The sequence below is a fragment of the Sarcophilus harrisii genome, chromosome 3 (assembly GCF_902635505.1).
Source record: "Sarcophilus harrisii chromosome 3, mSarHar1.11, whole genome shotgun sequence".
Lineage (NCBI taxonomy): Eukaryota > Metazoa > Chordata > Mammalia > Dasyuromorphia > Dasyuridae > Sarcophilus > Sarcophilus harrisii.
The window spans coordinates 551,525,926-551,552,711 of record NC_045428.1 but is presented as its reverse complement, the minus strand read 5'-3'; the positions used below and the strand labels follow the sequence as shown (position 1 = coordinate 551,552,711).

At 35.1% G+C, this 26,786-nt stretch overlaps 1 protein-coding gene and 2 non-coding genes across 20 annotated transcripts in view; all 3 read right to left on the bottom strand.

Moving 5' to 3' along the window:
* The window catches only part of PUM1 (pumilio RNA binding family member 1), a 169,758-nt gene that overhangs the window by 41,170 nt on the left and 101,802 nt on the right, over window positions 1–26,786 (bottom strand). For 9 of the 18 annotated variants that reach the window (XM_031962381.1, XM_031962387.1, XM_031962392.1 and 6 more), the window contains 5 exons: window positions 21,535–21,631; window positions 19,547–19,663; window positions 11,271–11,422; window positions 1,675–1,813; window positions 557–700 (listed from right to left, as the gene is read on the bottom strand). In XM_031962381.1, the coding sequence (XP_031818241.1) occupies window positions 557–700; window positions 1,675–1,813; window positions 11,271–11,422; window positions 19,547–19,663; window positions 21,535–21,631 (649 nt within the window). The remainder of the gene's footprint in view (window positions 1–556; window positions 701–1,674; window positions 1,814–11,270; window positions 11,423–19,546; window positions 19,664–21,534; window positions 21,632–26,786) is intronic. The other 9 variants (XM_031962393.1, XM_031962391.1, XM_031962396.1 and 6 more) reach the window with 2 other exon arrangements.
* LOC111719975 lies at window positions 1,525–1,607 on the bottom strand. The gene has a single exon (XR_002769881.1). It is a non-coding gene; the product is annotated as a small nucleolar RNA SNORD103/SNORD85 (small nucleolar RNA).
* On the bottom strand, window positions 18,171–18,256 carry LOC111719974. Its single transcript, XR_002769880.1, has one exon. It is a non-coding gene; the product is annotated as a small nucleolar RNA SNORD103/SNORD85 (small nucleolar RNA).

Sequence of the window (26,786 nt, the reverse complement as noted above, 5' to 3'; positions counted from 1 at the left end):
AATCTCAACCTCTGCATGCCACATCCAGCCCTCTTGTAAAAATGTGTTCCAAAACCATCTATATTTTGCCCCTTTTTTTGTTTCAGTCTAGTGTTGTCTTCTTGAATCTAATGAACAGAAGAAGGAAGAATGCACGAAAATTTAAATTAACATGAAGCAAACTGTGGCTCATTAAGGAAAAACTGAACTATCCAAAAGCAAAATGAGCTATCTCAATAAGTAGTGATCTCAGCTGTCATTAGAAGTCCCCAAGTGAAAACTAGAGCACTATTAATCAGGAATTCTGTGGACAAAATTTATATTCAAGTGAAGGATGGATCTACTGGAACTCTTTGAGATCAAATAGTAAGAAGAGAGCATCTGCAGTTTCTGAACCACCTTGAATGTCACACACAAAAGAGACAATGCCAAAGGTGATAATGCTTTACAATGAGGGAGGGATAAAGCAGGTTATTTTTAAATAGTCTAAAGAAAAAACACCAAAAAACCCACCCCCTACAACTATTTAAAGCTGTGCTGCAAAATATAAGACTTGAATGGATAAAAAGAAACATACCTGCTTGCGCCGCTGAGGAGCTGATGATGACGGGGGCAGGGGCTACGAGACGAACGGGAGCTCCCAGACCATTTCTAGCCCCAGCATTGACAACAAGGGCCCCTGTTTGGTCATAATAAGCAGCCGGTGCCAAGACGGGATACCCTGAGGAGGTGGGAAAATCAATAGATCAATACTAAATCAATGTGGAGGGAGTACTAGCAATGTGTTCCAGATACATAACCTCATAACACACAATTAAGGATTCAGAATTATATACTGAATACAGAAGAGCTTACTCATCAATATTTTTATTTTACTGACTATATCAAAAGAGTTAAGATGAAAAACTAACCACAGGCATGTGAAAAAAAAAAAAAAAAAAGACATGGAAGAGAAGTCAGTAATGATTTTCTGACTGTTAAGGAACTTTTTCTGAAACTGGCTGATCTGGAAATATAATGACAAAATCAAGGACCCCTTTGGCCCAGAGAGAGCTACACTACTAATTAGACCAATTTGGGAAAATAATTAACATTATGCTTTAACCACATTTAATGGTAAGTTAGTTTTGTCCTGTCGGGTAAGACAAGATCACTAAGTACAATAAAGCCTTTTTTTTTTAATGACACCCAATTCAATGGTCTTTCACTTCTAGGATTCCGATTTTATCCAGACACCTTGATTAAATCAGCATTTGCATAGAGCAGCAAGGAACAAGCTGTGTCTTATCTGTTTCTTAAGTGCCATAGTTACCTCTACCAACAATGTTGAGGGTAGACAGGCATCTACCAAATCAAAGTATAGCATTCATTTATTCCTACTAACATTTACCTGAATTAAACTGTTGGTTTTAAAATGGAGCCCTTACAAGAATGTTAGCATTGACATATATATAAAAAAAACTAGAAAACTGAAGACAACTTTAAGACCAAAGTGTAAAGTGCCCACCTGCCAGGACCAATATTGAAAAGCAAAAAGAAATTAAGACTGGCTCAGAACCAATGAGTACAATCAAGGGTTTTAATCAATGAATTGTCTCAGTGAGGGCAAGAGTGTCATCCTTGCCAGTCTACAATGATAGCTGAGCGAGCTAACTATCTCTGGTCACTGCTGAAAAATGAAGAGTGAAGTTGTACCTGGCATCCCTGCAGCCAACCCTTGCCCAAATGCCAGAGCAGAGTTTACCGCAGCAGCTGCTACGAGTGGATCAGTTTGCTGACCTTGCTGGTTCTGATTTGGGGTCAAAGGACGTTGGCTGGCACCTCCTCGAAGAACCTAGAAACAAGGCAGAAAACAGATCAGCTCTTCCCTCTTATCAGAACCTCCAAATGGCAACACATGTACTCACACTTATGTGACCAGTCAGATGGAACAAATCTCCATTAGGAAAACAGTTCTTTTCCCACACATTCGTCAAATACAAGGCCCTTTATCTTTTAAAAACATATATTATTCATTACATGAAACAGCTCTCTGCAAGGGGGAAGAATATTAAAAGAAATACTAATGTAAAATTAAGAGGGGGAAGACATCATTAAAAACTTTTATAAATACACACACAGAAGAATAAAACGGGAAAAGACCAAAGGCTAAAAAAGAACTGAAAATTAAGATATCAATCACAGAAAAGATGGTAGTGACAATAAATGAAAAACAACTACTACAAATATTTTCTCATTTTATCCTCACAATAACCCTGGGAAGTAATTGCTCTTATTATATCTATTTTGCAGATGAGGGAACAAGAGAATTTGCCCACCAAGCACTGGATCACATCCCAATCCTAAACCAGCCTTTGGACTTAAGGCACAGAGCTCAGCCCCAGGCTTCAGAGTCTGTACTCAATCACCCCCTCCCCATGGAAAAATGAAGAATTGAATATTAAATATGACTTGCTTCTTCAACCTTATCATACTGAAGTCTTCAAATACCCAAGGTGCAGCCAGGCTCTGGGCATCTTTTAATCAAGAATGACATGCTTTGCCTCCTCCCAATGTCCATGCTATCCCTTAAGCCTTGTTCAACATCCTCTCTGCCTACTCTCTGCCTTCCTCCAGATGTGTCCATCTCTAACATTCTTGTACAGGCCAACACAAAAGCCACTGCGTCCCCCAGGTTTTTCTTTGTTCTGAGTAAAATTGTGATCCAAAATTGAGAAGATCATACTTGAATTCTTGCCCACCATTGGTTGCCAAGAACTTTGCTTGTCATGCCTGGGGACTGTAATTATCATTGCCCCTATCCCATTCCCATATAAGAATGTAAACACTGAGCTAAGTCTCTCCCCTCAGCACCTAAGGGCATAGTTCTGTGCAGGGGAGGGACTGTAACAAATGTAACAAATGCAGACTTATTAACTGTTGCCACACAGACTAAATGAACAAAAACTTACAAGACAAAATTGTTGCTTTTTTACTCTCAGAAAATATGAAAATTAAGGTGTTTGGGGCAGGGGGGGGGGGGGGGGAGGGAGGGAAGAGAGAAGGAGCACTGACACACTATTGTTACACTTGGGATAGAATCTTTTAAAAAACCAATCTACAAGTTTATATGATTCATAAATCATATTTATTGGCATTCTATCAGAAAATAAAATTCTATCAGAATTCTCTCTTGTCAAAAAGGAAGGGAAAAAAAGAAATTAAAAAGTATACATGAGGAAGGGAATAAGCATTATGTCTCAGGGACTGTGCTAAGCACTTCACAAATCTCAATTTAATCAATATAACATACTATGTAGAGTAGATGTTATTATTATTATTATTATTTTTTTTTTACAATAGAGGAAACAGACAGACAAAGGTTAAGTAACTTGCATGGGGTCAAACAAGTAGGTGTCGTCTGAGGCTGGATTTGAATTTAGGTCTTCCTAGCTCCACAGCCCCCTCTCCATTGTGCCATCCGGCTGCCTCTAATCATGGACTTAACATGGTGGCATTACGGGGGCTTACAAAGAGCTGAAAACAATTTAAATATCCAGTAGTCAGTAAATGACTAATTAAACTAACAAATGTAATGTATGAACCCAAATGTGAAAGAGCAGTATATTTTTTCCTTCTCCATTTTTTCCACATGTGATGGTTCAACAATCTTTTCAAATGTGAACTAAATGGTTTATGACTTTTAGTGGAGTGAATGGTTTATGACATATATATATATATATATATATATACCAAAAGTATACAAAAAGTCACACTCTAAAGAGTCAACCAAAAAGTTAAGTGAAATAATAAATTCAGCAAAGTTACAGAATATAAAAGAAAGCCATATAAATGATCAGCATTTCTGTATGTTACCAAAAAAGATTAAGCAGAAAGAAAAATTCCATTCTGAATAACTACAGAGGATATAAAATATTGGGGAGTCTATCTACTAAGCTACAGCCAGTAAGTACCTGACCAATTTAAGGAGATATGAGATAGATCAGCCAATGTGAAAAGCTGGGCATGGAAGAACAGACTTTCTATTCATAGCAAAGGTGAAGGTCTTCTAGGGGCAGGGAGACCTAGAGTTGTATGGGGACACATGGCACTGGCCCTCGGCTTTCTCACCTACAAAACAAGGAGATTGGAATGGATGACTTTTAAGGTTTCTTCTGTTTATAATACTATTATTATTATTATTATTCAAAAGAATGAAGCTATGACCAACCTCTTTAAATAGGATTAGGGGCAGCGCTAAATTGGAGTGAAACAAGCAGAAAAGCAGGGGTTCCAGGCTTCTGCAAAAAGTGTCCAAATTCTACTCCAGCGACACCATCCCTACTTCCAGGGCCTGACCAATCCTTTTTGCCGAGCCAGCTGCTGGTAGGCTAGGCCACTTTCCAGTTTCCTCTTCATTCACACTCATGCATCACAGGCAGCACAGGCTCCCAGATGTCCAAATGGTCAATTGGTAAGCCAGTCACACTGACAGCTTCCACACAGCCTCAGTTCCTCAAATGAATGCATAACTCGAAAGCTGGCTTTTCACAAAAAGACCTGGTAGACCCATTATTGCTTCACATACAGGATACACTTAACATAGGTCTTGTGCTGCTCAAGTTTATCAACAAATGGATCCACCTATTTTAACTGAAGAACTTTCATCTTGAAGTTTTTCCATCACATGTGTGATGTCTTAATGAGCACTTTCCAGTGCAGGTGGAGAGAGCGAGAAATAGATAAACAGACAAAAAGATAGGTAGATGATAGGTACATAAAAAGGCAGATGCCAGAAACAGGAGGAGAGTGGATAGAGGAGACTAGAGAAAGTTAGATACAACTCCCACATATGTCACTTTGAATAAACTTCAAATTTATCAAAAGATTTGTGGAAAATGGGAATGTGAGGAAACACATAAAGATGAACACGGTACTGAAATGGAATTTCTCTATAGCTCTCAAGCCACAAGGATTAGTCTACCATTATAGTTTCAACTGATTTATGCTTCTGGCATCAGAGATTGTTTTAGTTACTGTGTTGACTCACCAAAGGATCTTTAGAGATCTACAGAAGAGTTAGATACAAGGGGCATGAATACATACACGGGAGTGTTTTGAAAAGCTATTACGGAATTCCAGAAGTCTAGAATGCATATGAGTTTTGCTTTTTAAAAGTATGCCAAATTAATCCAATGTAGAAACTGGCAGAACAGCTCAGTGTATAGTAATACTATACTCTGAACAGTACAGGACAACACATGTCCATATCCATATAGTTCTGGATCTTTTCAGGTACTGAAATCTCAAAATTCTTGAATCATTTTTTTCCTTCTTTCTCTAAACTTAATTTCTTTTTCTTTAATTTCTCTTGCCTATAAAATGTGATCTCATTTATTTAGGTCAAAGGAAGAAAAGCTGGAATCAAAATAGTTTATAATTTTAAAAAGTAATGATGGATATAAAGTCACAGTGGCAGTTGATTCCAGATTTGACTGGGACAGTTCTCAGCTGGCCCTTTGAGGTTTTTTCTGTCTCCTATCATGCAGCTCACGAATTTGTGGCAAACTGAAGATGCTGCATATTCTGAAGATATTCCCTTCCTCTGACTGGTGAGAGCTTGTCTGGGTCCACTGTTTCATGAAGTGTCCCGGTTAGCCAAGCTCCCTTCACTATATCCTCCACTCCAGACTCTCAGAGTTTCCAACTTGTCCCTTCTCCAAAGGCAAGCTCCTTTCCAGATCCTTTTTTTACAAATTGTTCTCCCCCATGTATCTTTCCCCCTCAGAATTAAGGGGTGGGAACTGTCTGTTTCTAATTGTATTTGGAATTTTAGCCCAGTGTCTGGCACAGTCAGCATTTAATATAATGCTTGTTCACTCTATCTTTCTTTCTATCTCTGAAGTCCCAGGGTAAAGGACCAATTCTGTTGCAATACAGTCCAGGACTTTTTAACTCCTTCTCCAAAACTTCATGGCAATATCAATATTATACAACGATCACTTTTGATGGACGTGGCTCTTTCCAAAATTGAGATGACTAATGCCAGTTCCAGTGATCTTATGATAAAGAGAGCCATTTATACCCAAAGAGAGAACTGTGGAAACTGAATGTAGATTACAACATTAACATTCTCACTCTTTTTGTTGTTGTTCACTTGCATTGTTTTTTTATTCATTTACTTTTCTTGTTGATCTTATTTTTCTTGTGCAGCAAGAGAATTGTATAAATATGTATACACATTGGATTTAACATGTATAACATATATTGGCTTGCTTGCCATCTAGGGGAGGGTGTGAGGGAGAATGAGAGGAAAATCTGAAACACAAGGCTATTCAAGGGTCAATGTTTAAAAATTATCGGTACATAATTTCTTAAAATAAAAAGTTTAAAAAATAAAATAAAGTACTTAAATTAATAAAATACATACAATTGTAAAGGAAACCAATTTTTTGGAACATTTTAAATGCTCTTTTTAAAAAATTTAAGTACAGAGGTCGAAGAAAGAACCCCTGGTCTGGATTCTATCATTAAATAAATATCGAATGCTTCCTCATATAATTAGGAAGATCAAAACTGAATATTCTTATTCAGAAAGGGCTATAAATAGAATTACATGAATCCCTGAAATCGACATGTTAAATAAAGCCTGATGAATAATAAAAAGCAAAAATAAAAATATTAAGTTTATACATTATTGTGAGTAGACGGGTTATACAGCTTACCAATCTGAAAAAAGTGTGGAATTTTCTCTGATTGTTCCTTTTTTTAGTCTGTAAATATACAAAAGCTAAAATGGTATCTGCTGGGTCCACCCACACGATTAGGTCATTAAACTTTTCGCTTAGCTGCTTATAGCAATATACATTTATAACTGGGACATTTTTGTAATGTCAGTATACTTGAATGTTTATCCATAATAAGTCTGCCAGAAAGTAGTATTGATGGGAAGTGGTAACAAACACTTAGCAATAAATCTAAAGATATCATGTGAACATTAATGTGTTAAGCATAAACAAAGCTCATAGAGTTCACCAACAAGTAAATTTCAGGGAATAAGAGGGGTAAAGGAAAACTGAGGCTAGGAGCTGAGCAGTTCTCTGAAGCCTTCTTGGAGCTCATTTGGATGAGCAGTGTGATAAAGAGCACAGCTCCAGGAACAATGCAAACCTGAATCCTTTAAGAGTTCTTTTCCTCATGGCAATTCCTAAGTTAGAACAGATGCTACTTAGCCTTTCTATTTATCTGTAAAAGTAAAAGAGGATGGCCCATGGAGCATATAGAGTAGGCTGCCTTCCTCAGTATGACCGAGCAGCACACTAGCAAAAAATATTGAAATACTCATTTCCTCTTCAATGTGGGCATCTCTCCAGTCTTTAGGAGACAGGGCAACAAAGACAAAGACAAGCCTATGAAAGAAAGCTCCAGGTGACTATAAATAGGAAGAATACATTTTAAAAGATCAAGCTTTTTCTTCTACAAAGCAAACTGTCAAAGATGACAAAGCCGTGAAAAGTCAACACTGAGGATTATGGGAAGCTAGGCACCCTATTATGCTGTGGGTGGAGTTATGAATTAGTTCAATAATTTTGGAAATCAATTGAGATTTTTTTTCCTCAGAAAATGACTAAAATTTCCATTGCTGCTGTGCCAGATTCTACTACAAAACCTAAAAAGACCAAGAATAAAAAGAATGATACCACAAACATCTAGGTCCTCATTAGTGTGAACAACGAACCTTGTGAAGTGGTCATATTAACAGAATTCTCATTGCATATTTTCACTGGGCTAAAACCAATTCCCATACTTAGTCCACTTCCTTAATTTTTCCTTCTTCTCCTCCTCTTCTTCATTATCCAAGAAAATATTTTTTACATCCATACTTTTCATAGCAGCAAAGAAATGGAAACTTAAATAGATGCCCTTAGATTGGCTAAATGAAATGTGGGACATGAAGTTAATGTGCTACCAATGTGAGAAATACGGACAGAAGAATATGATGTAACACAAAATAAAGCAGGCAAAAACAGGAAAGGAATTACACAATGACTATCACAGAACGACAGAAGTTAAGACCTAGACAGACATTTGTGGGATCAAATATTCCAAAGAGAGAGGACAGTCCATTCACTAGTTAGGAAGTTCTTCCTGACATTCTGACATAAATTTGCCTCATTGTCATTTTCATCTATTTGCTATAGATTCTATCTCAAAACAATACTAAAAAGAATAATCAATCAAATTGAGTGTTCTTGTTCACCTCTTGGTGGAGCTATGGACTGGTAAAAACATTCTGGAAAGCAACTTAAAATTACAAAATTACAAAAATGACTAAAATATTCATCCTACCTAGTAATGTCCAGGCTAGGCAGATACCCCCCATGAAGCTAAAGACAAAAAGTTGCCATAAACATCAAAATTTGCCGCAACAATTTTTGTTGGGAGATTTCTCTGTCTTAACATCTTAGGCTGAAAAGTACATGCTTCCTATATCTCTTTCTTAGAAAATTTCAAGTCTGAGCTCAGGTGTTGCCTCTGCTGTGAACCACTGCTTTCATTGTTATGCTTTCTATTGACATTACTGTTTTTAGGATAAAGATTTCTTTATCTTTATAGATAAAGCTGCTGTGGGGAATTATGGGTTTGGAATACTATAAATACAAACAAACTAAAAACTGGTTTGTTGTGAATTACTTTTGCCCCCTTTTTTTCATAATCTTTGTTACAAAAAATGACATACTAGTAGTGGAGAGAGAAAGTTGCGTATGGAAATAAAAGAAAAGTAAAAATAAATTTTAAATTTTGAAAAAAGGAAAAAACAAAGAAATGAATGAAAAGAGGAAAGACGGCAAACTGGTATAGAGGTATTGTTGCTTCAGTGATAAAGGAATTTATTCATATGCCCAGATTACAAATTCCATCTTATTACATAGTACAATGAAAGCATATTATAATGACCAATATATTATTATCTCAACTATAAATAAAATGCACCATACATTAAGCTCTTATTTTTCATATTTTTAAGTGACATAGGATAATCTTTGTATTTAAATGAATTCCATTACATGGACTTCACTATCCCTTAGAGTTATGATAAATTTGCAAAAATATCATTAAATGTCTACTCTGGTCAACACACTGTGATGAAGAAAACTGGAAACAAAATGCCTGACTGGGGAATGAATGCAATGGACCATTCAAACAAAGGCAGACACTGAGGGGACATTATTAGTTAGCAAGTCCAAAGCCTGAATTTGAGAAATGAAGAAACTAGAGGCTCAGAAGTAAAATTACTTGTGGCAAAGAACTGAAAACTGAGTGGATGTTCCTCAATTGGGGAATGACTAAGTTATGGTATATGAATATAATGGAATATTGTTGTTCTATAAGAAATGATCAGCAGATGATTTCAGGGAGGCCTAGAGAGACTTACATGAACTGATGCTGAGTGAAATGAGCAGAACCAGGAGATCATTGTACATGGCAACAAGAAGATTATACTATAATCAATTCTGATGGAAGTGGCTCTTGTCAACAATAAGGTGAGTCAGACCAATTCCAATAGACTTGTAATAGAGAGAAAAACCATTTGCATCTAGAGAAAGGACTATGGGGACTGAATATGGATGACAATATAGTATTTTCACATTTTTTGTTGCTATTTGCTTGCTTTTTTTTTTTTTGGTTTCTCCTTTGTCTTTTTGATCTGATTTTTCTTGTGTAGCATGATAAATGTGGAAAGATGCTTAGAAGAATTGCACATATTTACCCTATATTGGATTACTTGCTGTCTAGGGATGGAGATGAGGGGAAGAGAGGGAGAAAATTTAGAATAGAAAGTTTTACAAGGGTGATAATGTTGAAAACTATCATTGCAGGTATTTTTGAAAATAGACTATTATTAAAAACAAATAAACTTTATAATATATAAATATATTTATGTTACATATAAATATATAATACATAAACTTCACTCCAATCTCTCTCCCTTTCTCTCTCTCCCCCATCTAGCTCTGTCTTTCTCTCATACACACACAACACAACACAACACAACACAACACAACACAACACAACACAACACAACACATGCAAGTACCACAGAGCACAAATGACATGTATACTATCAAAATGCTTGGAACTACTCCATGGTTTAACAATTTTTCCCCGTAGCTCTGAATCAGTTCAATGCTTTATAGTTGCGGTTTACAGACAAGTTTTGCTGAAAGGTTATTCATTGGCCACCTGACAGTTTGCCTAAATGAATCTACTGCTGATCACCTAAGGGTGCTGCTGCCACTAAATTCCTAAACAGAACAGGATGACAATGAAAAACAATATATATCCCAATGTCATCATTTATTTCAAAAACTCATTTATAAACACTAAATATTTAAGGCATTCTAAATTCTATAAAATGACTTCCCTCAAGTTTTTCAAATTTCACTTTTTTAAAAATAGGAGATAATTACAGAACTTCTACATAAAATGGGAATAGTTGTTAAAATATTCATAAATTATCTTGATGGATATTATTTTGAATTTGTAGATGAGGGTAATTACAGTTATTGAGTACCACATGTAATAACAGATTTCTTATGATGCAGATATATGTTGTCAGTTTTTTTTCTATTCTTTCTCTATTTCCAAAAAACAAAACAACAAAAACAAAAACAAAAAAAATTATTTATGTTTACTTAAAATCTATAGTTCTACTGGATGAGGAATTATCTGTGATTTTCTCAGACATATTACCTAGAAAACTACCAAGAGAAAAGACTCAGGAATACAAGCCTTGTGCAACTCCTACAATCTGGGGTGCTCTGAAATATGTTAACTCAGGAGGTTTTGTAATCTTTTTCTCATTTTAGAAAGAAGAAAACTGAGGCCCAGAAAGAGAAAGGAAACCACAGAGCCAGGGAGGCAGAGAGCTAACGTAGAACAAAATCTGTAACTGACGGTACTAGTGTTAATGGATAGCTTTAGACATATAATATATGTATGATGAAGAATCTATTTTTGTTGCAAAATTGCTTCCTTTTCTGTGAAGTGTCACAAGCATAAACACATATTATGTATCTGAAATCTAGATGCAATTTGTTTAAGGCATGTAATTTCTGATATTAACCCATACAAATAAAAGTGATTGAGAGATAGAAAACCTGGAAAGGGGCAGAAGTCCCTTCTCTTGGACTCAGATGTTGTGTTTTTCTTCTCTTTAAAAAAATATCCATTTGAATTTGCCTAATGACAAACATTCTGCCTTTGGGTACCCAGGATCTCACGGATGTACAACAGAGACATCCACATACCTGCTGCTGCCCTTGCTGAGTTTGCTGAGTGGTCTGCTGGTTAGCTGAATTACTTGCTGCGGCAGCAGCAGCAGCTTGCTGTTGGAAAAGACTAGCAGGATAGACTCCCCAGGGAGTAACTCCATAATACTGGTGAGGAACCACAGCAGGGCCTAAAATGGTAAAGAAAAGTAAATTTAGCTTAAATTGGGAAAAATACTGATAATTAATTAAGTATCATGAACAATTTAAATTTAACAATTCAGAAAGCAAAATATATCATCAAAGAGGAAACCATTAAAACCAAAGAAAGAAAGAAAGAAAGAAAGAAAAAACATGGTCTCTGTCATCTTCAGGAAACTTAAATTTTAATGGGGGAGACAAGATATAACCAGGTACATGCAATTACAGATACATACAAGATAGTATAAAGGATGCGTTACTTCATCACCTTATTACAGGAAGGAGAGGGGAAACAAGCATGGGTAAGCACCAATTATGTGAAAGAACTGCACTAAGCATTTGACAGAGCTTCTGGGTGAGGATATGACAGAAGCAAAGTCCATAAAAGCCCTGATAAAACTTTGCACTGTGCCAGGCCCTGTGCTAAGCACTGAATGGTACAAAGAGAGGTAAAAGTCCCCCTTATTCCCCAAAAGGTTAATCTAATTTTGGAAATCATGCAACAACTACGTGTAACAAAGCCATAGAAAGAAAGGGTAAATTGGGGTGGTTAACAAAGAGAATGTACCAAACTTCAGGGAAATAGGGAAGGTCTTTTTCCAAAAAGCAGGATTTAAGCACAAACTTGAAAGCCAACAGGCAGGAGGTGAATCATTCTCTGAGAAGGAAACAGAATTTCCATGCATGGGAACATGGAGGTGATCAATTTGTTTTTGGATACCTAATCTGATCCAGTGACTGATCTCTCTTTTTTAAACTAAAACCAAATAATTTTGATGATGATCATTTTGTTAAGGGTTTGGGAAATGGTGATGCCAAATGAGTTCCTTTCATTTTTTTTTAAAGTTGCTTCCCTTGAACTTCTTAATTGTTCCAGATGAATTTCATTAATTTTTTCTTGTAGCTCAATAAAATATCCTTTCATAATATAAGTCTCATGGCTCTTCTGTTTGTAGTTTAATCCATTTGCTTGATGGTTAACTCTTGGTAGATTCAAAAATGTTTGTATCTCAGCATTTCTATTAAATGTAATTTCTTTTTTTTTCCTCATCCAGTCAAGTACCATATGAGACTTCCTGATGACATATATTAATAATGTACAACTTTGCTAAATTTATTAATTCTACTCTAAATAGCTGGCTATTTGGTGTTCTCTGCATAATTCATCATATCATCTGAATCATAATTTTGCTTCTTTGTTTATGTTTATCTCTAAGTTTATTTTCAATTTCTTAGAAAGTTGCTGAAGTGTCCCTGTCTTCCACCACATTAAATAGTAGTAATGATAATGGATATCCTTGAATTAGGTACCCATGATTGTAAAGGAAAGGCATGTAATTTTCTTATATATATTATATACTCATACACACAAACGTATATAACTGCTTGCTCTTATTGTTAGATACTGTTTAGTATATTAAGGAAAAATCCATGTCCTCCTTATCATTCTAGTAACAAACAAACAAAAAAAGATGTTGGTTTTCCACCCCCCCCCCCAAAAAAAAAAAGCATTGTCACCATCTACTAATATAATGTTTTTCTTTATCTCACATATGTGGTATAATAATCATATAGTCATTACTCTGAACCAAAGCAACATTCTTAGTATAAGTCCAAAACAGTCACTGTATGTAATCTATTTGCATTAGTGTTAATCAACACTGGCAGACTAATCTAAGATTTTCTTTCTCAGTATTGTCTCTGATTAAGCTATCAGAACCAGAAAGGAATCACAGAATAAGATTAGAAAGACTCCCTTCTTTTACTTTTTGCAAACAGTTATAAATATTAGAGTAATTCTTTGAATGTTGGATTAAATTTACTTGCAAATCCTAGTCCATAAGCTTTTCTTTAGAAAGTCTTGGGGTTTTTTGGTGAAGCAATTAGGGTCAAATTTGATATCAGGTCCTCTTTACTCGAGATACAGTATTCTATCCACTTCAACATCTAGTTGCCCTTGGAAAGTCTTTTACAATTGGTTGATTACATTTTTTTTTTAATTGAGTTATTTTATTGCTTTTGTTATTCTGGGCACTTTATAATGTGAAAGTATTCACCCATGTTATCTAATTCTGACAATTACTTTGAACTCCCCTTGAGTTATTATAATTTACCTTTTTATTTTGATGTAAAAATTTTGGTTTTCCTCTTTAAAATTTTTTTTTAAAATTAGGGTAGTTTTAGTTTTTGGGGCTTTCTTAAGCATCTTGTTTCAGTTATCATTGGTCTAGATTTATAAAATTTCCTGCCAATTTATTTTTTTTTTCCTGATAAAAGAGTATAGAAAAAAATAATAAGTAAAAACTGGTTTAGTTACATCCCTGGGATGCTGTCTAAATATGTTCTTTAGTGAAATTTTCTATCATTTCTATATTTGTCTTTTAACTTCCTAGTTCTTTGGGATTAAGTTATTTAGTCTGTAATTCACTTTTAACTATTTCTTCAAAGGTCTTTTTTGAACATAATTTTTATGAGATTATGATTATTATATTTTTCTACATTTTTTTGGTGAGATAAATGATCAACATCTATAAAAGTGCCATGGCTAGGTGTGAAGTCAATAGTTCCTTTCTATTCCTACTCAGAATTCAAAAGAGATCTATCACCTGTAATTTTCCCAGATTCAATCAGAACTTTAAATGCATTCTTGTCTTTTGGCTAGATTTTTCTAGATTTGAGGGAAATGCAATAAGGTATCCTGTTTCTTTAGCTTGGCAATTTAATTAACTTTCTCCTTAAGGATTTAAAAGGAGGCAAGGGGAGAGGAGAAGAGTATTTGGTGCTGATTTTGATTCGTGATGGTGCCTAGATAAATATCTGCTTATATCTTTTTTATCACATTTATATTAATTGTATTTATCAGAAAACATGCTTGTTACCACTAGTTTTTTGAAAACTTTTCTATTTGACTAAATTTTTATAATCTTTCTAGTTGACTCTAATATTCTCAATATGAATTATCATGTCATCTGCAAAATGATAATTTTATGTCTTCTTTCTCTAGACTTATCTCCTATGTATCTGTTTTCTTACAGTACTGCAAAAGGCGGTAAGTCTTACACTGTGTTAAACATAAACAGTAATGGTGATAATAGGCACCCTTGAATTCAGGTGAAACACCTAAGTTTGCTTTAGATCTTATTTTATTTTTAGATCTTATTTTATTTTTCTTTATTTGAGTATCTTCATGTTTTTAATTTCTTATAAACACTACATTGTTAGATAATGCTTCCTAGTCTACCAAGCTATTCTCTTTCTACTTTATTAAAGGTTAGGATTTCTTCATCCCCTCCATCTTTCTTATATTTTCTCCTCTTACTTCCTAGTTGTGTGACTCTGGGCAAGTCATTTAATCCCAATTGCCTCAGCAAAAAAAAAAATAATAATATTGTCCCCTCTTTTTGGACCCAGTCTCTTTTTTTTTAATGGTAGAAAATGAAGGAGTTCGCTAAATATATATATGCAACCTATAAATAAAGAGGTCAATCTCCATGCCAGTCTTCCTCTCAACTCCAAGATTCATCACTGATGGTGGAATTTTTCTTTTAATCTCCTTTTTGTACTCTCTCTTCCAATTTGGAGTTTGATTTATTTGTGAGTGGTCAGAAAAGCTTAGAGACAGAGGTGAGCAAGGAGAAGATTCAGGACACAAGGCATAAACTAAATTAAAAGGGCACCTACTCAAAGTATCATCTGAAAGAACAGCAAATAGTCCAGTGTAAATGGATCCTACTACATATAAGAGAGTAAAGTGTAAGGAGACTGGAGAGGTAGGGGAAAAAAAAGGATGTGAAGGAATTTAAATTACAAATAACTTATACTATTGAGCAGGAACACGAAATGGTCATTTCATGAGTGGCATTTAGAAGGTCATTTTGACAGCTAAATGAAAGATAGGCAGAAGAGTTAAGATATAAGACAGAAAGAACTGAAAGGTTATTATATTCCCAAGTATGAAATGATGAAGGCCTGCACCAATGTAAGAGCTGTGCAAGTGAAAAAAAAAAAATAAATTTATAAAGGAATTGTGAAAGTAGAAATGATAAAATTGGATACAAATGAATATGTGGGATAAATTTAAGTGAAGAGTTGAAGATAACACCTGGCTTGTGAGCCAGGGTCCTTAGAACTGCCCTTGAAATAATAGCAAAGTTCAGAAAAAGTGTGAGTTTGGAGGGAAAGAACATATGCTCAGTTTTGGACATGTAATGTGCTAAAATTTTTAAGGGGCATCCAGTTGGAAATAGCTAATATACAGTTGAAGATGAAAGACTGCAGGTCCAAAGAAAAGATAGAGCTGAACAAATAGATTTGAAAGTCACCAACATGGAAATGACTGAACCCATGAGAACTGAAAGGAATGCCAAGTGAAACAATACATATGGAGAGCAAAGTTCATATTTCATAGGTGTGAGATTATTTACACACATACACACACACACACACACACGAAAATCCTGTGAAAATTGACAGAAGAGAGTCATCAGCGAAAGTACAGGGGCAGAGAAATCTAGAGGGGGAAAAAAGAGTTATCCAGGAAAAAAGAATGATCAATAGTATTAAAAGCAAGCAAAATATTCAGAAAGATGATGACTACGAAAAATCCATCAGATTTGGCCATTAAAAGATCACTAGTAATAAGAAGAAAGAACAATTTCAATTAATTGAAGAGATTTTAAACTAGATTGAGATCTTTTTAACATACAAAGAATTAGAAACTAGCAAAGGTCCACCAATAAAGGAATGGATGAACAAATTAAGGTGTATATATATATATAAAAAATTACAATATAATAACTATTTACCATAAGAAATAATGAAAGGAATGATTTCAGTTAAACGAGTGAAATAAGGAGTTTACTATAACATCATAAAAACAACTTAAGAACTAAAGAATGAGCAACTACAATTCCAGGACCAATAATGAAAGATACCACCCACCTTTGGTCATGAAAAATACTCAAGGATACAGAATGAGACATATACTTTTGCATAACTATGTCTACTGCCTTTAAAAACTTTCTCCTCTCTTTCTTCTTCTTTTTCTTTTCTAAGAGGATGGTGTAAGAGAAAGAGAAAATGTGTTTTTCTTCATTGAAAAAATTATAAAGTAAGAAAGGATGCTAAGGTAGACAGTTTTTAAAAGAAGTTCCACACAGAAAGGAAAGACACATATAGTAATGTAATTAACAAAAATGATCAGTATGAGATGATGGTTAGTGGTTGGTTGGTTGATGGTGGTTGTTATTGTTTCAAGGATGGAGGATGCATGGACTGTAAGTGCAGTATGAAAGGAGTCAGTACAAAGGTAGAAACTGAGAATTAAAATTAGAGTGAGGATGAATGGGGGTGAAGAGATGTAGAAATGATCATCAGAAAGATTGCCCAGGTAAGCAGAAGGATACTTTTTTAATGTGTGGTCATTATAGTTTTCAAAGAACTTTCTTCCTATCTTTTCCAGCACTCTTATGAGACAGACTTTTAAAGATGCAATAACAGTCTCAGAGAAGTAAAACTGTTGATGGAAAAAAATTTGTCTATCAACTTCTCAGCAAAAAATAAAGACATGCTACTCATGTTTGCCAGAACATTAGAACAGGCTGGTGATACACTCCACATATAAATAGTGATCACTTTTGTGAAATCCACATCTACAGTAGTGCAGAGACAGAGAGCTAAGAAGGGTTTTGACTTTTGTAATACAAAGACATTACATAAAAAATAAATAAATAATCCTTTTTGGATGAGTCCTTGAGGTGTCAAGGATTCACACCTGACCTAAACTTACTATCCCCAATTTAAGTAAAAGTACCAGAGTAGGCTTGAAGGCCAAGTCTAACCCAAAACATTGCTGGAGGAATTTTGTGGTTTCCAATGTGATATTCCTTAATGGCAGACAGACAAGATAAGCCATTGGAGAAAAAATGAATCAACCCCAAGGAAAACCCTTAGAGTTTCCAGGCTACAACTGTCTCTGTGACTCTGAACATGGATGCAAAATTCTGGATGGTCCCAGCAAATTAGATAAAAGAATTATCTACACTTTTTTCCTGTTCTTAAACAATGCATATATATTACAAGAGATATAGGTTTGGGCAAAATATAAGGTTTCTTAATTATTTAGGGTACCTACAATTCCTTTGTAGAACCCAACAATCATAAAATATTTCAGCTGATTTTTTTTACAATGAAAATAATAGATTCTGAATTCAAATGTTATCACAGGCTCTCTCCCATGCTTTCCCTCTTCATTTCTGCTTGATAGTTTCCCTGGCTTCCTTCAAGACTCTAAATCAAATCCTACTTTCAGCAAAAGGGCTTTTCCTATCCCTGCTGTACTCTTCATTTTCTACTAGTCACTTTGTTCTAAGAGTTTATGAGTTAGTTATAAGGTATACAAGGTGTTGTATAAGAAATTTTAGTGCAATCTATTTCAATATTTAAATCCTGCCTCCTCCGTTAGACTGAATACTGAATACTGGGGGCAGGGATTGTGTTTTTGTCTTTTCTTTGTGCTAGGAACATTGTAAGCATATATTATATAAAAGTAGATTGACTGACTTACAATACAGTCTGACCTCCTTGTATCATATCAAGGGGAAAAAAAAACAGAAGCCAAGAGATTTGAAATTAATTTGCCTAAGACATAAAAACACTAACAATATTCATAAAAATATAGTGTGGGGAGTTTATATTTCTTTTTGTTTCCATGAAGAAAAATTGTTCTCAACCACTCCTTCTGGCTCAGTTTTTGAGTACATATAGCAAGGTTTTCATCACCAAACTATATTCTCAGTGAGGGCAAGTGTGTCATCATCGCCAGAACTTTGAAAACTGGGAAGCTGCTCTTCATCTAAAGCAACATTTCCTGAAATATTTGTTCTGCAAGGGATTTGGATATTTAAAAAAAAAAAAAATGGGACTGTGTTCCAACTACTGAGAGCATTCAATCAACTCTTTCTGCTTTTTCACCTTTATAATGTGGCAAAGCTCCCCTCAAACTAAACAGGAATGGCTTCAGAAGCAGATGAGAAATCCTCAATCTTTACTAGTCTGTAGGCCACATACAGAAGACAAAAACTAGATGCCTCAAATTTCAAAACATCTAAGAACCTACATTAACATTTCAAATGCCAGAACTATTTAAAATATTAAATATATCCTTTCAAATCACTCACCTGTAATAAGAAGTAAAACACTTAAGCGTTCCTACCAGAAAGCACCAAGATGTGATATTAATTCTTTCAAATCTGATCATCCCAAAAAATTAATGATTACCTAAAATATTTAATTCATCCAAACAAACCCACTGGACCAAACTTAAACCTGCACTAAAACTCTTGAGGATCCTTTGTTTATCACATAAACAACCCTTAGCATGAAGTCAGACTGAGGGCTATCAAAAGGAAAGGCCCCTAAATCAATAATACATCACTGATTATTTTCAAAAATCCTTTGAGCATTAAGACTGAAGTTGACATTTAGAACCCTGGCTGTTAGTATGATATTCAGAGGAACAAATCATTAAACACTGACAATACAAAAATAAGGAAGGGAAGGAGGTCAAAGACTTATTAAGTGTTTACTACTTGCTAGAAACAGTACTTAAATGAGCACTTTATAAATAGAATCACATTTGTTCCTGACAACAATCTAGAAGAGAGGTGCTATTTTTATCCCCATGGGATGGGGAAAACTGAGGCAAAGAGAAGTTAGGTGACTTGTTCAAGGTTACACTTATAGTACACTTATAGATAGAGCCTGCATTTGAATTCAGGTATGCCTGACTCCAGACTGAATGATCTACTCAATGCACTACTTCTGAAACTGTACTACTGTACTACTTCTGAAAAGGAAGCTATTCTGATTCAAATGTATGAACCAGACAAAATGAATTCACAATCAATTCCATAATTTATAATCACCAATTACAAACTATTTCAGGAAGATGAAGACTTCAACGCGACTATTATTCTGTAATGTTCAAAATGAGTTTGGTTAAGATATGCCCCTGAAGACGATTGAGAGTGAAGTACAATTATTTTGCATTAATGTAATCATTTCCAAGCAAAGTGAAAGGATGAAAAACACTCAAAGAAGTGTAGGTGTCTCACCTAGAGTAGCTGCTGCAGCCAGTCCTGCTGTATAAGGATCCGTCCCTGGAGGTGCGGCACTGATGATGTATGGATTGGGGACAAATGCAGCGGGAGCTAGACCTGCTGAAAACATACCTGTCAGTGAAAACAAACTTGACTAGAGCTGCAGCCCTACCTGAGAGCTCTGCAGGAGCTGGGGCATTAACCCTGGACTGAAGGAAAGGAGGACAACATATCTTGTTGACTTTAATGGCATGTATGGGTGACATTTCTCCCTCACTAAAGAAATAGCAGTACTGATATTTCTAAAATTCAGCACATTTACCTAAATTTTGATTTTCATTTTGATCTATCAGCACTGTGGTTTTCTTAGTTTAGGAAACTCCCCGTAACAGTGTCAATCTATATATGCTTGGAAATGACAAGAGGTACGCAGGGGCTTTGCCCAGGGTCATTTGTAAAAAGCAGGATCTTGAATCCAGCTTTGTCCGATACCGAGGCTGGGTCTCTATTCAACATGCAATATCACCACTTATGGGGACGCCGGGGGGAAGAGGAGAGATGCTCATCTGTAGGCATAAACAAAAAGGTACCAATATCTTATAAAACAGTTACAAAGATTTTAGCAAAGTTTGGGGCAAAAAATTTATATATAAACTATTCAAATCTGAAGATACTTCTCATCAATTTTTTCCCTAAAAGGAAATGAAGTTTTAGTCAAGGTTAAAAGCTACACACTATTATTCCAAATAATCCCTTTGTCGAATTGGTAGCCATATCAGGAAAAGCAGATCTGATTCTCAATTAGTGCATTCCACTCTATAGAAGCATCAGAATAAGACAAATAAAAAGATAAACATTTCTTTCATCTGGTAATTTCTTTATACAATATCTTAAGGTTGGCAATGTTATTTCAAATTTTTTTAAAAACCTGGACTTTTAGTACCTTTTCCCTCAATCTGTTCTACAGAAACTGAAAGAACATGTTGAGAGGAGAAGGGGCTTGAAATTCAGTGAAAACATAAAAATGACATGATCCTCAAATCAGAATAGGTGGGGTAGATAACAGGGTTTATGTATTTTGGAGGAAGCCAAGGTATTGTCTGCCTTCTTGATAAGAATAAACCTTGTTCTTCCAGCCCATCTTGTCCTATAAAGGGCAAACTGAATTAGTGGTATATATACTGATAAATGACAGGCAAAGAGATGTAATTCCTTCTATTCATTTTAATCAAAAAGAGCTGGAGTCAGCCAGTGATCTCTGCTAAGTCTAAATCTGGGAATCTAAAAAGTGGTGACAGCAGACAAGAGTTTAAAAATGGAAGAAACATTTCATTCTTACCAGTGTACATTCTACAAAGTCAGAGCTGGAGAATAGCCTCACTAAGGATGGAGAGGATGTCATGGAAGAATGTGGGTGAAATGGACGCAGCTTCTCAGGTATGATTTCCATGAGGTTTGTTCTCATTTTCAGAGTCCATTTATTTTTATTATCAATACAAAGCAGTATATCTTTTTAGGAAATTCCCAACCACAGTCCAATTATACTTCAGTGGTTCATAAATATGACATACAAAACCAAGTCCTACCGAAGAACACCTTAAAAGGCACTCAGTAAGCAAAATGTTGCCATATGAGATCTAGTCAAAACAAACCCTAGCATCCAATTCTCTTAATAATGTATCTTCTATTACTTTCCCACAGGATAAGAATGCTACTCAACATCATGTCCCATAATTGAGGGAAATCATCATTACTATACTATAATCTCAGTGAGAATAAATTTATCTTCAGGGACAAGAACATTTTGAAAATTTTAGCCTAAGGGACAATTAGAATTTAGAAAAAAAAGCTCATTAACTAGGTAAAAATCTTCTAAGATGAAATGAAATCTTCCGGAAGGAGTTTGAAATACCCAAGTCTCAGCTGTTGTTGGCTTGAATAGATGTCCGCTATCATTAGCAGTAGATGCCTACAGAAAAAGTGTATACTATTGACAGACTTACCTATGTGAGGCTGATGGGCAGCGGCTGCCAGGGCATACTGTTGTTGCTGGGCAGCTGTGAGCTGTTGAACAGCAAGGGCATTCGGTCTTTGGAAGAGCTGAGACAGAAGAAACAGGACATGTTGAAGGAAATAAGTCTGCCCAATGAAAGAATTCTACAATTTCCCTATTAAAAGAAATGTTTACAAAACAGAATTTGTTAAGCTTTAAATGGTAAGTTTGAAATGACAACCTACACAATCCATAACCTATAATTTGCTGGCTCCTAACATGCAGGCAAAAGAAAACCTTCCAGATAGGTAATGTTTACCTGTTTCCCTTTTCTTTTTTTCCTATCTCCCAATACTCTCGTTTGCTTAGCAAACCAAGTCTTTCTCTACAAAGGTCAAAATCACTGCAACATCTCATATTCTAGGAAAACTCCCAACTTTCACAAGAACTTCTGTCTGTGGTAATGGGGACAGAAAATGCATCAATTTAAGAATATGACCCCAAATAATTCACCACCAAGTGATGCACTATTATATAGCTACATCGCTTTGTTCTATACTCTTGGGCAATTGGGAAGGGGATGCACAACTTTCCTACTCTATTCATCCAAAACAAAGTTTTTTTTTTTTTAAAAAACAAGTTGTTTTTTTTTAAATTCTAGCTTCAGGAAAAAAAATTAAAAAGTAAAAGTAGGCTAAAAATTTATACTTGTATTTATTGATTAGTAGCTTAATAAAATATATTTCTTATATTTACTGATGATCTAACTATTTCCTTTAGCACCAAGCAGAAAATTAAAGGATTATTCTTATATGTTAACAGGTTAAATAACTCTGAAAACTATTTTTAAAGATTAACCATGTGACACTTTAATAACAACAAATAAAGTACAATCAACTTCATTATGATAATGATACAAAGAATCAATCACTCAACATAGATTAATGATTACTATGTATTGGGCACTATGCTAGATGCTAGGGATATACAAAGACAAAAAAATGAAACAATAGCAATTTTCAAGGATCAATAATACTCTATTAAAACAACATGGACATAAATAAGTATACAAAGAATAAATTCATACACAAATTAATTGGGAAGAAAGAACACTACCAACTAGAGGGGATCAAGCAAGGCTTCCTATGGAAGGTGATACGTGTGCTATTTTAAAGAGAGAGACTCCCTGAGGCAGAGATGGGAAGAAAAATGAATTTTGGGAATGGGAGATTACAGGAAGAGAAGAGTGTGAAAATGTAAGATGAGGAGCTGAAAGCTTTCTGTAGTTTGTTCAGACTACTATGGCAACTACATAACTAGGTGGAAGATGTATAGAAAGAAAATGGAGGCAGGTCAAACAAGTTAGAACGCTAACAATGAGCAACAGCAATCATTGGAACTAGGTAGAAATGTGAGTAAAGAATGAAACAGATATCAGGATATGGAAGCTATTTGGTTAGTAGGAGAAAGAGTAGAGGAGAACTGAGGCTAACTATGAACTTTCACACCCAGGTAAATAAAAGAATGGTGATATCATCAACAGAAACAAAAAAAAAAAAATTTTGGAGGGTTGTTTGGCTTTTGTGTACTTTTTTTTTTTTTTTTTTTGGGGGGGGGGTAGTTTAGGAGAAAGATATAATAACTTCCATGTCAGACATGTTAAGATGCTTATGGGATATACAAAGTAGAAAAGTCCAGCAGATAGTGATTTAAGGCTCCAAGGTTTGATATGCAAATCTGGGAGTTGTCTGCAGAGTGATGACAATTGAGTTGATGAAATCATCAAGAGGGAAAATACAGAAAGAAGAGAGAGGAGAGAAGGGGGAAGGGAGAGGGAGAAAATGAGAAGGAAAGAGAGGGGAGGGGAGGGAAAGGGCAGAAGAGATGGGGATGCAAAGACAGAGACAGAGTGAAGCTATAGTCTAGAGGGGGCAGAAAATATTCAAGAAATGGTGATGATCAAAAATGTGAAAAGCTAAAGAGAGTCAAGAAAAATGGGAAAGGATAAAAGGCCTGCATATGGAGCAATTAAAAGATTAAGTAATCTTGAAAAGAACAGCTTAGGTAAAGAAAAGGGGATAGTATAAAAGCATAAGAAATGAAGGTAAAAAGCTAGAGTAGAAACAAATAAGATTTGGAAAAAGATGACTTGGTCATATTTAGTAGCAGAAAAGACAACACTGGAAAAAAAAAAAGATGACCCCACACACACACACACACACACACACACAAAAAAAAAAAAAAGAAGAGAGAAAAGTTTAGAGCAACTGAGAAAGGAGAGAGAATGGAATTGAAGATTAAGTCTTATAAACGAGATCTCCATCCTTGAAAAGGAGAATAAATTGAGGTATGATCAAAAAGGGGAATGATGAGATATAAAAAGGGAGCTCATAAGCTCATGGATTTGAAAGTCAAAAGGGACATTAAAAATCACCTAATCAAATCAACCCATTTGACAACTGAGGAAACTAAATCTGAGTGAAATTAAGAGATTTTTCCAAAATCCCCAAGATACTAAGTAGAAGTGTTGGGTTTAAAATCAAGCACTTGAAACTTCACAGCTATGTTCTTTTCACTCGACCCTGGCAGATGGTTTCTAGTAAGAAGCAAAGGACCATGCCGAGTGGGAGAGAGAAAAAAGTAGTCTAACACATGAGGAGAAAAGAGGTCTGGAAATCAGCACATACACATCAATAGAATCAATCAGGAAAGAATAAAACATCTGTCATGAAGCAGCAAAAGCCAAGAAAAAGTTAAGTAACATAAATATATCTTTTACCTGGCCACAACTGTGATATCCAATAGTATCATATGGAAGCAAGCAGGCAAACAGAAGGGGAAAACACAAGACGTAGCAGTAATTACAGAACAAGAGTTTAACGAGAAGTAATTCTAAATGAGAACCCAAAAGTAGAAAAATAAATGACCTGAGTCTTAAGTACTGATAGCTTTTACTATATCAGCACTAAGTACAAATACTTTTTTTAAAATTCTGTTTACACAGATTTTGGAAACAAAGTATAGACATTTCTATTTAGTTCATTTTTCAAGTGAGCTCCTAAACTGTATTTAAAATAATGCCCAAGTGGTTAGAAAACCATTCTCTGAAGCTGTGACCTTTTCAAAATGGTACCCAGCATTCACAGAAGGCTAAGTGCTAAGGTATAGGGTGACTGGGGAACCATTTGGTACGGACACCTTCTCTTCAAAGGCAGTTGTCTTTAACAATAGAGTGCCATCATTCTACAAGAGGCTAACTTGTGGTACTCAGGAACACACTCTAAGATTATAGTGAGCACCCCTCGCCCCCCAAAAAAGAATCTTTTGTTTTACATTTTTCTTTAAAAAGCAAAAAAAAGGATTTTAAGCTGTGTATAATAGAATTCTACAGTTCAGTGAATACAGTTGTTCAGTGAAAAATAATTGGAAATAGTTTTCTGCTTCTACAATTGGGATCTATGAGAAGAGCTGACTGGTGGAAAAATAGAATTAACCGATCACAGATTACACTACTGATTTCCCTTTTTACCTCATAAATTTCTCTGGAAAGAAAAAGATCAAGGAAATAAAAATACTTGGAAAAGTCAAAGTCACCACAGAAATGACAAGCATTATTAAGCTGCATTTTTTGAGAAGTTTCTATGAATTTTTCTAACATCAAATTATGGGGGGGAAAGGCGGTTTGCTTACAAAGATGCTTTGTTTACACCTGAAATAGTTAACTACTCAACATCCCATAGAAGAAAACTTCTGAGCAGCTTCCCAAATTATTACCATTTCCCTCAGGTTAGAGGACCATCTCAGTTGGGTCTACTACCTACATACATGTCATGCTGCCAAGCTTAAAATGCAAAGTGGCATTCTTTTGACATTTATTTCATCCTAGGGTTTAAAAAGAATGGGTGGCTACATAAGAGAAACATCTAAGAGTACAATAATTGTTTTTAACAATAAATTTCTAAATCTTTTATGTTTAGCATAATATTCCTCCTACTTTAAAAAAAAAAAAAAAAAAACTTCCATTAGACCATTTTAAAGTTAAATAAAATTTTAAACTAAATACAAAGAAAAAATGCTCTCTAGCAAGGATATGAAATTTCAACTTGAATTTTGGTTGTTACATAGAAAAAAGAAATATATTTAATAATACAAAATAATGGATGGCAGATAGATGTAATTGTGTAATTCTATAGCTACTTCATAAAATCAGTTCTACCAAAAAATCTTTTATATACATTTTAAAAGTCATTGCACAATATTGATGAAAAATAATATTCACATCCACTGGTGTTATAGGAACTTCCAGAAGATGAGTTTTAGAGGGAAAGTTCCATTAAACCATTACTGAAATCATCACTAGAATGTCAAAATATTCTTCTACTGCAAACTGGGAACAGAATTAAGAAGTTTTTAGAACATAATCAGAATGACTAGAAGAATGGCTCCCATTATTGATAAAGCTTGAATCTAATTTCATATACCATGATTGACATTAAATTTGTATCAGAATGAGGAAAAACTACCTTTTCCCCATGTTAATCTTAGCACACATTGCGTGCTCACTGAGCAAGCAGCCAAGATGAACAACATGATATGAAAAACAATGACCATTACCAAGTCAAAATTCTAGAGAACTGATTTTCTGAATTAATGACCAAGCAGGTCACAACATTTTAAGTAAAGTTATCCTACTTAAAAAATTAAGATAAATTTCACAGCAGCCATTGACAGCAACAAATGGCAACCTTAGTAAGCATGCAAATGGACAAATAGCAGCCCACATAGAAATCCACAAATGAAGAAGAGAGAGACTTTGCCAGGCTATCAGATCCTTCAGCTTGAAGATTACTATCCCAGGAGGGCTGGTTTCCTCTTGCCACAAATAACCTAGCATCAAATCTAAACTTGTCTTCCTGGTAAGGCCCTACAAAAGCAGATCTCAGTCCAGCCATCCAGTCACCTGCTCTCTCTTCAGCATAGGTTTTTGTCTTAGACCTCCCACACTCTCAAGAACCAAGATTCTGCCTCTACTTTCTTAGCACCTTCTCCCAACTCAATGGAGACACATTTACAATCTATATTATATACTGACTAGTCAACATTTCTTGTCTCAAGGATATTTTAAGCTCCAGGGACAGGGCACACTGGCTTTGTGTTCCTATCATATTGAGTAGAGTATTTAAATGTTAAATGAAGGTTACTTCATCCCAAATATTATAGCAGTGCAAACTTGGCCTACATGTCAGAAGTACATCATAAATA